Source organism: Drosophila serrata, unplaced genomic scaffold (genome assembly GCF_035046125.1).
Source record: "Drosophila serrata isolate PLE 108 unplaced genomic scaffold, ASM3504612v1 contig_382, whole genome shotgun sequence".
In the NCBI taxonomy this organism is placed as follows: Eukaryota; Metazoa; Arthropoda; class Insecta; order Diptera; family Drosophilidae; genus Drosophila; species Drosophila serrata.
The window spans coordinates 8,883,975-8,900,330 of record NW_028257280.1 but is presented as its reverse complement, the minus strand read 5'-3'; the positions used below and the strand labels follow the sequence as shown (position 1 = coordinate 8,900,330).

Below are 16,356 nucleotides of genomic sequence, written 5' to 3'. Positions count from 1 at the left end.
TACACACCCGAGAGCCCCAATACATTTTGCCACATTTTTGACTTCTCGTCTGAGGGCGCTGTTTGTTCCGCTGGCCGAGCAATGTTTGCTAAACAGGCACACTTCGAGCCGGATCGGATCTGGGGTGGCCTGGCCGGATCGGATCGGTTCGGATCGGACTATGTTGGATTGGCCCCAGACCCTGACATATTCCTCGTTGACGGCGCACGACTTGGACTCCTAGGACGACGGACTACTCCCCGGAGCTGATCCGAGGCGGATCGAGGGCATCATTATGATGTGGCTGTGACGACGGGTGACGGGAGACGGGAGACGGGCCACCTTTCGGGAGGGGCTGATGCTTGCCACCAGCATTTGCAACATTTTCATTTTCATTGGCTGTCATGTGGCACATTTATCGGAAAGTGCCCACTGACATTTGGCCAGCCACTTGAACTGGGTTAGCCGGAGTTGCAGCTCCATGCTCATTAAGTGTATTTGTTGCAAAAAAAAGAAATAGGGAAAAAATAGTTGCTCGCCCCCAGGGGCATCTTTTGGAGTTCGTAATTCGGATTTCTCAATACGCAATTCCGTGGGAGATTTCCCCCCGATTGAATTGGGAAACGGATCGGAATCGGATCAATCAGAATTGAAAATTACAGGGCGATCGAGTCACAGGGCGGTCCGGCCCTAATGAGTGCCGGCTGCTAATTATGTTTTTAATGAGTTGGCAAATCAATTAGCGCCCGCAGCCAACAGCTAACAAATGGGCCAACAAATGAGCCCGGCCCAGACCAAATCGCTTTGGTTTTGACAATTGCAGCCGAACTACGCCCAAACGCGGACCCCAATCTCTGATGTAATCTGGCCAATTGGCGTCGTTGGCCTGAAATATGTTTTATCGCATTTATTATCAGCTGCACCAAATCGTCTATAATTGAAAAACTGTTAACTAGATTAGCTGCCATTAGATCGGGCGTTGGGGGCCAGCTAGGCCAGAGCAGGCCAGGCTGCGTCGCTCCGGAACTAGATTCATATCCAGTTTGTGGCCATTTAGACGGTTCGCGGTGGGAGATAAGTCCCGCCAGTCCGCCGACCAGGCCGTAATCGACTTGGCCAAAATGGCGCTGACCAGGTTCATAAATAAGCAGCGGCTGCCCCAAAGGGACATGCCATCCATTCTCCGTTTTCGAATTTTGTTTATTTATTTAAGTGCCTCCAAATCAGCCTATGCTGGCTGCTCTTTGAAATCTAATTAAGTTGTTTAAGTGGAATTTGTGGCCATAAAATTATGCAAATCTCTGTGCGCCACCGCACTTCACCCCACTGCCACTCGATAGACACTTGGCGGATGCATATTTGCATTGGTAATTTGCACGCCAAAAGCCCACCAGGCCTCGGGTGGCCGCAACTCTGGGCTCGTAAATCATAAGTGGGTGAGTTACGGTCCGTGGCTTTTGTTTAGCTAAGCCCCATTCAAAATTGAGAACTATTGCGTATAAGGATTTTGATATTTGTTAAATATACCTTGAGGCATGCACATTTTCCTACAGAATCTAAGAGTTTAAAAAACTGTAATCCTTGTTCAGTTGGATGTGAGATTTTCTTCTAACTAAATTAAGATTCGGTCTAGCATTGGTTTCCTGTTGGAATATATCCTAAACGCAGTCATATAAAGTATAATACGAGTTTATATCTTCATTTCTGTCAGAGATGAAAGAGTGAGAAAGCTTGGCTTTAGACAAACTCTCAGGCTCGAGGAAAGCCCTGAAATGTGGTCATCAAATTCGTTTTTTTATTTGCCACTCCACATGGCTGCTTGGACATCGTTTGGTGCCCACACAGGCACATAAAGATGTCAACGCTTAACTTATCAAGCGCACAAACACGAGGCCCAAAACGCCAACGGCTTGGATGAGTGCGACATCGTTGTTAATACAATAAAACCTCTGTAATTTCTGCTTTGGTCTGGGTTTATTTGCGTGTCTCGCTGCTGCTGCTGCCGGTCACAGAATACAAGTAGCGCCCACCGTTGACCGTTTATCAAACAACAATAAACTGTAATTTATGAAAAATGCCTGTAAAATGACGATAAAACAAGTGCCACGACCACGACGACACCGCCGAAATGAAAATGATAATGATGATGATGATGACATGGACATGGCTGCCAGTCTTGTGCGGAGCCAGCCAGTGCCGGTGTTCCGTGCATCTGAGCATCTGCAGTGGGTGTGCTCTGTGCGCTTTGCTGCATAGTGGCCAAGAGACACAACAATTCATTTGACCGGCATGCCAGTCGGAGGTCGGATGGGGGTGAGGGTGAGGTTCGCGGGTTCCCGAGTTCGCCGATCCCCAGCTGCATCTTCACATTTGGCCCGGGCACCTGACCATTGTCAACACTTTGGTTGGTTGTTTGGATCGCCAGCAATTGCATTTGCATCCAGCAGGCTTTGGTACATTGGGGAATATTGGGTGACAGGATTGTAATGATCAACTAAATTGATCTTATAATGTTGTGTCTGTATCCTAATTATTATTAAACGAACTGTAAAACAGTAATTCGGTGAAATTATCTTAGGTTATATATAACTAAATGTATGGTTTACATAGTACAGGATATCAGGTGGTCGAGAACACAGTTCTACAGTATTCTCATTTGTTGATTTGGGTCACTCTGGCGACAGGTCAGACATGCCACTACTTTGTGCAACGCAACTTTTCCTTTCGAGCGTTGGCGCGAGCTCCTTAGCATTCGCTTTGGGGCATTGTGTTCCTCGCTTGCATTTAAAATGAGGGCTCCAAAGGGTTCTGCAAGTCAGCCCTTAAAAGCGCTGACACCACCAAATCGCAGGAAACAAAGGGAACCTTAAAAGCCGAGCCCAATCCTTCGACGGTCTACTATTCAAGCATGTGGCAGCAAGTGAAGTTGGCTGAGACCGCGAATTGGTCAGGAGCTGAAGTTTTCCAGCGTTTTTTGGCGCAAGTGAAGTTTGAGATCCGATTCCGGACATTGCTTTACTACCGCTTGAACTCCTGCGAATGCTGGTTCGATGGACTTCTAGGAAGTGATAATTATACCGCTTTGTTATGGAACGATGAGGAATACCCACACTACCTAAGGCCCCGACAGGACATGGATATTGTAGGAGTGGTTTGCCTAAGGCTATCACAGTACAAGGAAGTTTTAAGAGCATTCAGTATAATGCTTGATCAAATACGCAGTGTGCCGGTGGTGTTGCAGCTTTGTGAAGAAGATGCCTCAAATCAGGATCAGGACTCAGCTGAGTTAATATTCCGGTTAAGTGTGAATCTACAAATATTAAATGTATTGCTGCTTTCCTGGAACTTTTTGAGGTCGAGGACATTCTACGCCTACGAATTATTTCCAAAATTTCAAATTACAAAACGCATCTATGACACGCACCTCACTTTATTTCCCTATAAGCTGGGAAACCTTCAAGGACATCCCATACAAACCATGCCAGACAACTCCGAGCCGCATACCATAGTGGAAAGGAGCTTAAATGGGACCTATATCATCTCCGGACCGGTATGGCAGGTTTTGACGGAATTTGCGCGACATGTAAATGGCAGCCTGCAGTTATACGGTGAGCCTGTTATAGGACAGACTCTGAGATATGCCCAGGTCCTGGACTTGGTGCGAAACGGTACTATCGATATTGCTGCCAGCCTGAGACCCCACGTTCGCGTCCAGCGCGATAATATTCACGTATTTAGCTATCCCTTGTATGTGGGAGATTGGTGCACGATGCTGCCCATGGAAAGGGTGTTGAGCACCCACGAAGCCCTCACCCGACTGATGCAATCACCCTTCACGTGGCTGTACATGCTGCTGCTCTACGCCGTGCACTGCCTTATGGCCAGGAGAGGGCACCTCCGGCATCGTTTGTTTCACCTTAAGAAACTCCTGACCCATCTAGCCCTGATCTGTTTTCTGCAAGCCCAACTTTCGGCCTTCTTCATTGGTCCCCAGCAGGATAATCATATAACCAATATGCAGCAGCTTGAGAAGTCAGGCCTGCACATTATGGGCTTCCGGAGGGAGTTTACCGAGTATCCCATAGATATGAGGAGTAGGTATGCATCCTCGTTCCTGCTGCAGGATGTCTTTGCCGACGTAGTGAAGCACAGGAATAAATTCAACCTCACCTACGGCTACACAGTGACCTCTGCCAAGTGGCAATTGTACAGAGAGGCACAGAGGCACTTTCGGCGACCGCTGTTTCGATACTCCCAGGATATTTGCGTTCAGAAGCTATCCCTCTTTTCACTGATTCTTAAGAGTAATTGTATGTACCGTTATCAGCTAAAGGCATTTATAATCCGGTTACAAGAGGGAGGATTTGTGCACTACTGGTACCGCCGCTCCTTCTATGTCATGGTCAAGGCCGGTCGTCTTCACTTCGAGGACTTTAGCACCTCCCACCGGGTCCTGCCGATTCAGTGGTCGGAATGGCAGTATGTGCTGGCATTATATGGAGCAGGACTATTGGCGTCATTCGTCGTCGTTGTTATTGAGCTCACCATTCATTATGTAAATGTTTGCCTTCGCAACCTATGAGCATATGTGTATTAATTAGACAAATTCCCTGCACAAATAGTGTTCAGTGCGTTTCAAACTAGGCTAGGCAAATAAAGTACCAAATAATATATTATGCCGATGAAAACCTTTGAAAATTGTTAGTCTGCTGAAATGTCGCCACCAAGCAGAAGTCTACATACCAACCTGGCAGCGGTAATAAGTCACGCTCATGATTTAACCAGCATTTTCTTTTACTCACCATCAGTGGAAAAATGTCGTCTAGAGGAGACTCTCTCAGCGGCTAGTTTAGAGCTGCCTTTGGTGATAAGGCGCTCGAAAGGGACTATTATGTTAAATAAAATCCTTGACGAAGGATTATTGGTGCTTGCCTGCCTCCCAGGACTACAGTGGAGGGATGCTTTGAGTAACCTCTCCCTGAGCTTGCGATACCTTAGGCAGGCAAGAGTATTAATTGAACTAGATGTTGGAACGGGGAAACTTTTGGCTCATCATATACTTGAATTTTGCCAAAGCCAGGATATGATTAATACCATAGTCATGTTCGATGATTTTGTGGAGACCCATACACTATTCCGCTTTGAGTCATTTCCACAGTTTGAAATGCTAACCATCTCCTATACGAATGACACTCAAGCTTCAAGTCTTTACCCAGATAAGATGTTGGACCTCCGTGGCTTCAAGATCCGCACTATGCCAGACTACTCCGAACCGAATACCATCTTATACAAGGATAAAGAGGGGAAAAAACAGATCCTAGGATATTTGTGGGACATATTGGAGGCATATGCCCGCAAATATAATGCTCAACTGCAAGTCGTCAATAAGGGTGTCCATGAAAGGACGCTTAACTTAAAGGAGGCTTTCGACTTTGCTCGAAGAGGTATGATAGACATCGGTGCCAGCATCCAACCAATGGCGATGGTTCAAAAGGACCGCTATCGCGAGCTGTCCTATCCGGTGGACTTGTCCAGCTGGTGCACAATGCTGCCCATGGAAAGGGATCTTGAGGTTTCCGAATTGCTTGCGAGGGTATTACCTCAACCATCACTTCTCCTACTGACGGTTCTGTGGATTTGCTTCGAGGTCCTCCGAGGACGCTGGCGCCATCACAAGCGGCTTCAGACTATTGGGTGGCTTCTAATGATCACCGTGCTTAGCTCAAATTACTTGGGAAAACTACTCAGCCTCTTGGCAGAACCCCCAGCTATAACTCCTATAGAAAGCCTGGCGGCTATGATTGAGTCCTCGATTCGCATATACTCTGTAAGAGCCGAATACAATTATCTGGATTTTACCAAGCGAACAAAATACTCTGCTGCATTCCGACTCACGACCACTACAAAGGATTTGATTGAAATGCGCAACTCGCTGAACACGTCCTTTGCATATTCTGTAACACGCGCCAAGTGGAAGCTATACGAAGAGCAGCAGAAACGCAGTTCGAGGCCACTTTTCCGGTACTCAACCTCACCGGATCTCTGTTTCTATGAAATGTTTCCCTTCGGTCTGATCATTCCGGAAAACTCCGTCCACCGAGCTCCCCTGCATCACACCACCCTGCAGTTGTGGCAATCTGGACTATATAATCTGTGGCTATCACGGAGCTTCTTTTATATGGTAAAGGCGGGAAAGATAAGCTCCGCCAACTTGAGGGGGCTTTATCAGGCCAAAACCTTAGGTTTTAAGGATTTGCGGAAAATATTTGTGATGTATGGTGCAGGAATGCTGGGTAGCCTGGCTTTATTTATCAGTGAAGTGATTGTCTGCTGTGTAAAGCACTGGCTCGGATTTTATTAGCTTTTTGTGTTTTCAAATAAATATATACAAAAAAGGAAATATTATTGGATAAGAAAAGGATTTTAAGTCTTTATGATTATCATTTCGCTTTAAATTTGGCAGAGCAACTATAATGAATGTTTCACTTCAAGCGGTTGATGAGAAATGGGTACTTAGCAGTAAGGGTAATATATAAATACTAGATTTCCTCGTTAAAATGATATTTCACTATTCCCGACCAACTCGCTGACTAAAATGTTGGTTTAGGGTGGGTCATCAACAAGTTCTTTGTATGATGTCATCGTCACAACTCATGAGCCGAACAAACCTGTCACAGAAGTAAATAAAAACAATTACCAAATCCATTTCCGAAAACTTTGGGGAATGTTTTTGTTTAATTAATAAAGTTAAGTGCGTGGAAAGCTAATATAACGCCAAATATATTATGGTGTAATCCATATACTTCGGTTCGACATTGTCAGTCCGTCAACATGACTGAACTCAGCCTTCACACTGATCTGGTGTCGCGGATAAGTCACGGTCGGGAGCTAAACAGTATTTTCTTCTATTCACCTCTGGGAGAAAAATGCCACCTGGAAGGCACGCTGTCAGTTGCAACCTCAGGGCTTCCACTGGTGATATGGAAATCGGAGAAGACTGTGATCCTAAATGGATTCCTTGGTGAGGGAACCTTAGTGGTGGCCTGTCTGCCAGGACTTCGATGGCGGAATCTACTCAACAGTCTGTCTAGGAATCTGAATTATCTTAGGCAGGTCAAAATACTAATTGAACTGAAAGGAAACAAAGATGATATACTTGTTCGTCAGGTGCTTGAATTTTGTCAGAGCCAAGACATGATTAATGTCAATGTTATTTTTGATGATTTTGTCATAACTAAAGACGTGTACTCCTTCGATTCATACCCAATGTTCAAAATGGTGAGAAATTCATTCGCGTCGGACTCTCAAGTATCTAGTCTTTATCCCGACAAGATGTCTGATCTCCGTGGTGGTAAAATCCGCACCATGCCGGACTACTCCGAACCAAATACCATTCTTTACGAGGACAAACAGGGCAACAGACAGATCATGGGCTACTTATGGGACATAATGGAGGCTTATGCTCACAAACACAATGCTCGGTTGCATGTGGTAAATAAGTATGCGGATGGAAGGACTTTAAACTTTATAGAGCTCCTGGACGTGGGTCGAAGCGGAATAATCGATGTGGCCGCCAGCATTCAACCAATGTCAATGGGCGCACAGGATCGCTACCATGAGATGTCCTATCCAGTTGACGTGACCAGCTGGTGCACCATGTTGCCAGTGGAGCGGGAGCTCGATGTGTCCGAGTTGCTCTCCAGGGTGATGCCGTACAGCACCTTTGTTTTTATAGCATTGATTTGGATTTGCTACGAAGTGCTGCGTGGACGTTGGAGACGGCATCAGAGGATGCAAAAGATTGGCTGGCTAGTTCTGGCCACGATGCTCAGCTCCAACTACTTGGGAAGGCTTTTGACCTATCTCGCTAATCCTCCCTCCGAACCTCAGATCGATAGTTTGGCGGCTCTGATTGAAACCCCGGTGCGGATTTTCTCCATTCGCTCTGAGTACACCGCCATCGAGTTCACCAAGCGTACAAAGTACTCTGCAGCATTTCGATTAACCTACAAAGCATCTGATTTGATAGCGAGGCGAAATTCGTTGAACACCTCATTTGGATATACGATCACCAATACCAAATGGAAACTGTTTGAGGAGCAGCAGAAGCACAGCTCGAGACCACTTTTTAGGTACTCTAGGTCACAGGACCTGTGCTTCTACGAGGTGGTACCATTTGGCTTTGTCATCCAGGAAAACTCTCCTCATCGCGCCACCATACACCACTTTTCCCTGCAGTTGCGGGAATCCGGACTGTTCGATCTGTGGGTATCTCGGGGCTTTTCCTATATGGTAAGGGCGGGAAAAATGCACTTTGCAGACCTGAGGGAGCCTTACCGGGCCAACACCTTAAATATCACGGATTTAAGAAATGTATTTGCTGTATTGGGTATTGGGGTTGGGGTCAGCGTAACTCTTTTCGCCTGTGAGCTAATTGTCCACTGGATAAAATTGTGGCTGGATATACTATAGCCTTCACTCCCAAATAAATCTATTAATAAACTGTACAAAAGCCACCGTGAAGGATCTGAGAAATGCATTTGTTATTTACGGAGTTGGTGTGTTAATTAGCTTGCAGTTGTTTACTGTCTGTCAGGTGAGTGACGTTCTGGCCGCGACTTAATTGTCCTTGCGGCAATTACGGCGATGGTGTTCGATAAAACTACCCCGTTCCGGTAAACTTCTCCAACAAATGGAGACAAGCCGGGACAAAACAAATAGAAACTTTGGATTTTAGTTCGTGACGAGGGTTCCAGTGTTCCCGATTTGGAATGGGAGACAGAAGTTAACAATGCTGTTGAATGGGCTCCTACCGTCTTACACCTTCCAGTTTGGTTATTTGCCCTGCGAGAGCAAATAAAATAAATGCAAATTGCCACCGCAAAGGCACGACGGGTACCTCGAAAATGAGACCCCAATCGAGGGGAGATGAACCGCCGAACCACTCAACCGACAACCGCAGCAGATCCGGACAAATTATTTAAGAGACTTGGCAGCAAACACCAGCACATTGTGGCCTAGTGCCTAAGTTGGGGAATTACGGGGGAATTCTGTGTTAGACATCTGCATCTTGCCCCTCTGTTGGTAGGACAACGCAAAATCTGTCCAAGTCCAAGTCTCTAAGTCTGAGTCTGAGTTTGGGACTTAGTTTGAGTCTGAGTGTGAGTTGCTGGCCCCTTTTGATTAACATAAGCGAATAATAGACTTCGACTGCCAGCAACGTGAACAAATTTGATTTCACGATTTTGCACTATTTACCCAAAGAAGCCAACCAACACCTGCAACTGCAATATGGGCAACCTTTTTTTGACAGCTGAAGATGCATTTTCGTTTTGCTACGGCTGCTGTCAATGATGTGTTGCAACATTACACATCTCAATTTCAAATGACGTCTAGTTAGGCATTCAGCCTCATATGAATCGGCTGATTGGGAAAACCATTGGCTAAATGAATTGGCCCAGTTAGATTATTACTACAATCGGGATTTCCTGCACCAGCTGTCGCAAATGGATGTCTAGATTGTGGTCTTGGGTTGCGACGAGAGCAATTTATGACACACAAGAAGCGCCACGATTTGGTTGACAAATTTCCCCAAACACGAAGCTCAGAGAATGAATTATGTGGCCGTGATCGACTGGAAAACAAAGCCAGAACGGGTTAAGACCCTCACGATATGTGAGACAATTTCCCGGGACAATTCGTGCCCGGGAGAGAGCCGCCAGCAGTTGACCCAAGAGTTGGCAATCCAAGTCGCAGAATGCCGCCTATAATATGCTGCAAATTATTAAACGATCTGTCCCACCGAAGGTCAGCCAAGTAGAAAACACGCATGCGCAGCCGCAAAACTTTCTCCGCAAGACGGATGCGAGGGTGTTGTCAGCTGCCATGAAGGATCAGGCTTAAGTCAGACTCGACCATAAAACCCGATGGCTGGCCAAAGAAATGCCGCCTTAACTTTGAATGGCAGCCGAAACAAGTCGGGAGTCCAGCACGTCAGGACCGAGCTGTAAAGACCCTTTCTGTGGGGGAAAAATTTCAAAATAAATTATATTCTTTTGCCCTACATAACTAAATGAACTAAATGTTTAGAATATACACCCATTAATGTTGTCAAAATAGATAATTTTACCGCCTTAATAATATTTCAACATTGATTGCCAAAAGCAAACTTCCCTTTGGCAGGGCAAACATATAAAGTCAAAAATATTTCGGCTTAAAAAATTCTACAGCTGCAGCTGGCCCTCTGGGTTTGGCCTGTCGTATTTTCTCTCTGTTTCTCTGGTTTTGTTTCGCTGCATTTTGTTTTGTTTTTGCCTGCGTTGCGGTTGCCTTGCCCACAAGTTAAAAGGTCAGGAATTTATGGATTTTACATGGCTGCAGAGACATTTCCAGATACGAGCAGTCGTAACTTTGGCAAACTGCGACTTGCCTTGAACCCTTTGGCGGTCCCTTGGGAGCTCTCATATGCGTCGCCCAGATAATCGCTTAGTAAACTTTTGATTTTCGCCTCGCAATTGTTCCGTTTAATGACGAGCGATAAGCCCTGATAAACCCTTTGATTTGTAAAGTAAACACTGGTGGCCGGAGAAGTGCTTGCAGTCCGGACTAGAAACCCCATCAGTCCTTCAGCCATGTTGGCCAACTCCAGTCTTGCTACTGCTCCCGAGCTATTCAATCTGTACGGTGTGCTCCTAACATTTTTGGTGCCCCCGGAGACAACAGTGTTTTATTTCAATCCCTCAAGTCCCAGCTGTCATTGGGAGCTGCTTCAGATGGAGAGCCTATTTGACCATCCGCAAATAGTCTGGCGACAGGCGGAAATCTATAAGAATCTGTACAGCCAGCATAACAGTCACATATTTGTGTTGGCCTGTCTGTCGAGAACCCTCTACGAATGACAGCTGAAGGTTCTGGCCACCACTTTCACCCGGCTGAGGTCGGTAAGGGTCCTCATTGAGATGGAGGGCAAGGAAAGCTCCTCTTTGGCCTCACAAATCCTGTCACTCTGCCTGCAGCACAGCATGCTGAATGTAGGACTGTACTTTCGCTCTGGCAGTATATTCAGCTACCGGGCTTTTCCGTACTTTAAGGTCATCAAACAACACATTTTCGAAGAAACCCATCCTCGTATCTTCACCAACCAGATTGCGGACCTCCGGGGTTACCAACTACGTGTTCAACCGGACTTGTCGCCTCCGAACTCCTTTTTCTATCCCGACTCTCGGGGCAAGAATCGATTGTCCGGCTTTATGTGGCAGTTTATATCAACCTTTGCTGAAAACTTGAATTCCGGCATCGAGATCCTGTATCCCACATGGGAAAAAGCGAAGGTGTCGTCCAACGAATATATGATTGAGTTTACGCGGAATGGCAGCTCGGACTTTGGTCTGACCCCCGTCATGATTATGTTCAAGCACGAGGAGAGGTTTCGCGACTACAGTTACCCTTTTATCCACTCAAATTGGTGCACAATGTTGCCAATGGAGAAGCCTTTGAGTACTCAAACCCTCTTCGCACATGTTCTGACCTGCGGAACGATTATTCTTCTGGCGGTGATGTATCTTGTGTGTTTCCTGGTTGTTCCTTCCCTAATCAAATTCCTGGAACTTATTATCTGCGGCAGAGTGATACGCCTCTCCTGGAGGCTATTCGTCCTGGTAATGATCTGCTGCTGCTCTGCCCAATTGCTCTCCCTATTGATATCTCCGCCCATACGACACCACATCAATAGCTTTGACGATCTCCTGGCCTCCGGCTTGAAGATCTTTGGGCTGCGCAGTGAGTTCTACTACATGGAAGGTGGTTTCCGGGCCAAGTACGCAGCGGCTTTTCGCCTGACGGACAATGTCAACGATCTGTTCGATCACCGGAACTACTTCAACACCAGCTGGGCCTACACCATCACTTCAGTCAAATGGATGGTGATCGAGGCTCAGCAGCGGCACTTTGCCCATCCCTTGTTCCGGTTTACGGAGGACTTGTGCTACAGTTGGTGCTCTCCCAGTAGCGTGCTGATCGCCCAGGAGTCCGTTTACCGGGAGCGCCTCCACCACTACATCCTGATGGTGGACCAGTCAGGGCTTATCGAGCACTGGATGACCCAGAGCTTTTACGACATGGTGAAGGCCGGTCGTATGACCATCCAGGACTATAGTGTGCCGAGGACCGTGCAACCGATCAGGCTGCAGGACCTACGATTGTGCTGGCAACTCATTGGGTCACTGCTGCTCATCGCCTTTGGCGCATTCGCCTTGGAGCTGCTGTTGTTCTACACCAACGTATTTCTCAATAGCTTGTAGTGCTTACCTTTGGCTGTCATTTTCCCCAGCAAATAAAGTAAATGCAAATTGCTCACCAGGAAGACACCGCAGAGACACGACCGGAGCCACGAAATAAGACCCCAAATGCGATGCAAGAAACAAGCCAGAAACCGCAGCGGATTCACCAAATTATGTAAAATTCAGCGCCGAAGAAGTAACACCAACGAATTGTGGGGGAAGGTGTTGTTGTCTGCCTTTTGGTAGGACAACGCAGAATCGGTCTAAGTCTGAGTTTGAGTCTGAGTTTCAGTCGAAGTCGAAGTCTGGGACTGAGTCTGAGCTGCTGGCCCGCTTTGATTAACATAAAGCGAATAATAGACATCGACTGGCAGCAGCGTGAACAAATTTGATTTCACGATTTTGCACTATTTACCCAAAAGAAGCCAACCAACACCTGCAACTTTGGCACCAACAAGCTGCACTTTGTATTTTTGACAGCCATAGATGTCTTTTCGCTGCTGTCAATGATGTGTTGCAATATTGCACATCTCAATTACAAATACTTTTCAGTCATGAGGTTTGCACAAATTTAAATAAACATGTTAATGCGACCCCATGACTTTTTCAATCAATTTTTGATTTAAGGGACTGTGCAAACTACAAGTAAATGCAGATTTGCTCTCTTTGGAAAATTGTACAAATTATAAGTATTTTGCAAGAAAGTTGTCTCTAAACACATTTTATTCGTCTTCTTTGTTACTCTTTTGACTCAAAGATACTTTATATTTGATGTCATTTCGGTTATTTATTTACATTTCATTTAATGGACCTTAAGTCAATAAATTTACAGGCTTGGTAATTTATGGTCTTGCCAGAACCAATTTGGCATAGTTGAAAATCATTTTACCTTTACCTTGGCCCCGTCTCATGAGTCATCAGCAGTGCCACAATCGCGGCAGCAACTGACCACCAGGTGTTCAATTAAGCACCGACGTTGACCTTAATACGCAGGCCACCGAAAACGGATTGAAAAAGTGACAGAATTTCTGACAAATTCTCGCCGAATGTGCGCAGAAATCAAGTTTATGGTCAATGCACCACCGCTGCTGTGCCGAAGGATGTCAACAAATTCTTGGCTTAGAAAGTTGGTAGCATTAAAATGCCAAGAAAATCGACAATCGGTGATGGTTCCTTGGCACATTTCGAGGTGTTAAAATATGCATTAAAATTGCTGATGAAGCGGCGTGTTCGCTGGCAGGATTACCAAATATTTGCGGCTGCCAAAAGTCAAAAGAAATCAATCAAAATGCCACAATCAACAACGACCACCGCAAGGCGCCAAAAGGCAACCAAGGCAACATCAAAAGAGTAGAAGTAAGGCGTCAGTCGATTGTAACGACCTTTTAATACCCACTATGAGGTCAGATTTACTATGCAGACTCCTCAGTTAATGATTTATGTGAGCTTAATTAGAATATCTTTCTATGAAAGATATAACTTTATTATATTTTGATTCTCAAAATTAATATCCCCTTGAAAGCTGCTGCTGGTAGTTGGTATAAAAACAGTGAAAGACGCCGACAGAAGCGACAGGCTGACGTGTGCCCAAGACGCTTAGTGGCTGCTGCAAACACCAAACTTTTGGCTCAGCAGCCATTGCAACTGCAACTGCTGCATCCAGCATCCAACTTCCACTATCCAGCATCCAGCATCCAGCAAGCATCCCGGGGCAGACGGACGGCCCCATGTCTCTAAGTGGACAACAAAACGCCTCCAACACTTTTGGGGCGCGAAAAATGTGTTTGCCAAGCCGGATCGGAGTTGCAACTGCAGTTTCCTAGCCAAGTGCTTGCTACAGCCGGGGCAAGAGTGCTTGGCTGAATGCCTAATGCTGCAGGGGCGTGCACTCAGGTACACAGATGTATTCGCAAGTGTACATAAAAATAAAATAAATAAGCCAGCGCTGATCTTCATTTGTTGTTGTCGCACAGTTGACATGAGGACTCAGCATCGGCATCGGCATCGGCATAGGCTTTGGCATGGCGTCGTCATCGTCGCGGTCGTCGTCGTCATCTCCATCTCCATCTTCATGACATATATTTGCATAGTTTTGTCGAGAACAAAATGGCAGCAGGAAAACAAAAAGAAATCCGTTGACAAGTGTCTGTCAGGGACATCGTGCCGCTCAAATTTGCATGTGGTCGCATCTCACGCTTTAGACACGGTCCAAAATAAATTCAGGAGAAAGATGTTTGGGGTAAGAAAGAACTGCACTTGGGACCGACACATCAAGTACCCTTTAAGAATCAACACAATTTCTTAGACTTCAGTTTAAGTTTAAATATTTTAAGAGGGATTGATTCACCAACTACTTATCATATCACATCAAAAATTGTTTTAATTACAATCATTTATAATGCATATAGATCTATATTTTCCATTGGATATACAGCCATGGTAAATCGCTTAATTTTGGTTTTTTGAAATACTTTCTTCAAGGGTATATCGCCAAGCAAAGATCCGACTTGGCTTATATATTTGTGGTAAGGCTGTTGTTGCTGTTTCCTTGTCTATTTTTTCCCCGCGTCTTGTGTTTTGTGTGTCGATCTCCAGCGCACCTTTATGGTCTATTATACTAACGGGAATGCCCCGAGAGCAACGACAATAATAAGCAAATTGATTGAAATATGCGATATCATGGTAACCGCAGCGCAAACGGACGCGCCGGCCGCTCAGGCCGCTCTGGCCGCTCCCTCCCCCACTTGCAATTGTGTGGTAGCGCATTAAATGTCGATTTCAGTTTACACCCGCGGCGCAGATACGCAGCCAACGATACGGGAAGTACGCAGTGGTGCCAGTGGTGCCAGTGGTGCCGGTGGTGCCGGTGGTTCCGAGTGCCGAATGCTGGGATGCTGGGTCACTGCCAATGCCACGCAGAAGGGGTGCGGCCCCGAAAGCCAAATCCAAATCCAGATCCAGCGACGACGCCCACCCAGCCAGGCCAGTGGGCAATCTCGGACTTGTGGCTTTTCCCTCGGAGAGTGCTGAATGCCGAATTCCGATACCGATTCCGATGTTAATGTGCTTTAAATAAATCATTAGCGCATTGTTTGGGGCAAAACTATACGGCAATAAAGAGAACCGAGGATTTTGGCCACTGAGATAGCAAGTGTTGCAGCCCAGACAGCACTTGTGGGCTGAGCTGCGAAAAAAACATATTTGGACCGAAAATACCTCGAACAAGAAAGGAAGCAAACCTTTGAGGAGCCAAAGTTTAAATACCCTTGTGGTTTAGAATGTTTTCATATGACAAATTGTTTTATATAAGTCGAATTTTTAAAAAATCATAACTAAGCCAACAAGGCATTTCTATTTGGAAACCTTTTTTGTGCTAGGGTTTGATAGGTTAACAATTTTGCACACTCATTTTTAAATTAAAAAAAAAATTAAATTTTTTTTATCAGTTTTTCACAATAGGAACCCCATAGAAAAATTTTAAAATTTTGAAAAAATTAAATTTTTGTCCAGATCAAGCTAGATCAATTCGGCTGCTGATTCCAATCAAAAGTATATATGATTTATAGGGTTGTAAGTGACTCCTTCACATTGTTACAAGCTTCTGAATGAAATTATAATGCCCTTCAAGGGTATTATGATCAAGCAGACATGTCAGGAGCAACTGATCTATTGATGATATGTGCATGATTAATACATGATTCCCTGGTTTGCAAACTTCTAATTAAAGTTAAAGTACCGTGGAAGAGTATAAATGTCTAGCCTGGCAAGGTAATTGAAGTAATTTTACCACAAAAATTTGATATCATATTCGTTAAGCCTAGATCTCGGTTGGCCGAGAGACACACGCACTCCGTCATGTCAGAGGCCAACAAGCTAAATGCTGCCAAATTGCAGTTGTTACTTGGTGACATGCTCGTAATTAGCATGCGGTAGGCAGTCCTCCGCCCCGAAACTCAGATCCAGTTGAAAACTGGGTGCGGCTGCCTCATCTCAAGCAATATCAGAAAAAACAAGTCGATGTGGTTCTGGCCCCAAATGATAACTCTTTAGCTCGTGTGCGCGTTCGTCTGACGATTTTTATAGACTTTTCATTGATTGC

General features: G+C 45.5%; 4 protein-coding genes across 4 annotated transcripts; all 4 read left to right on the top strand.

The window, feature by feature from the left end:
- Positions 1 to 2,887: 2,887 nt before the first annotated feature.
- On the top strand, positions 2,888 to 4,561 carry Ir94f (Ionotropic receptor 94f). The gene has a single exon (XM_020953646.2). It carries the CDS (start codon positions 2,888 to 2,890, stop codon positions 4,559 to 4,561), a length of 1,674 nt encoding a protein of 557 aa, XP_020809305.2.
- Positions 4,562 to 4,693: 132 nt separating this feature from the next.
- On the top strand, positions 4,694 to 6,340 carry LOC110185880 (uncharacterized). The gene has a single exon (XM_020954895.2). The coding sequence runs from the start codon at positions 4,694 to 4,696 to the stop codon at positions 6,338 to 6,340; it is 1,647 nt and encodes a 548-aa protein (XP_020810554.2).
- Positions 6,341 to 6,792: 452 nt separating this feature from the next.
- Ir94g (Ionotropic receptor 94g) lies at positions 6,793 to 8,451 on the top strand. Its single transcript, XM_020954906.2, has one exon. The coding sequence runs from the start codon at positions 6,811 to 6,813 to the stop codon at positions 8,449 to 8,451; it is 1,641 nt and encodes a 546-aa protein (XP_020810565.2). The 5' UTR covers positions 6,793 to 6,810.
- A 1,633-nt stretch (positions 8,452 to 10,084) lies between these two features.
- Ir94h (Ionotropic receptor 94h) lies at positions 10,085 to 12,329 on the top strand. Its single transcript, XM_020953658.2, has one exon. It carries the CDS (start codon positions 10,938 to 10,940, stop codon positions 12,276 to 12,278), a length of 1,341 nt encoding a protein of 446 aa, XP_020809317.2. The 5' UTR covers positions 10,085 to 10,937; the 3' UTR covers positions 12,279 to 12,329.
- Positions 12,330 to 16,356: the final 4,027 nt, after the last annotated feature.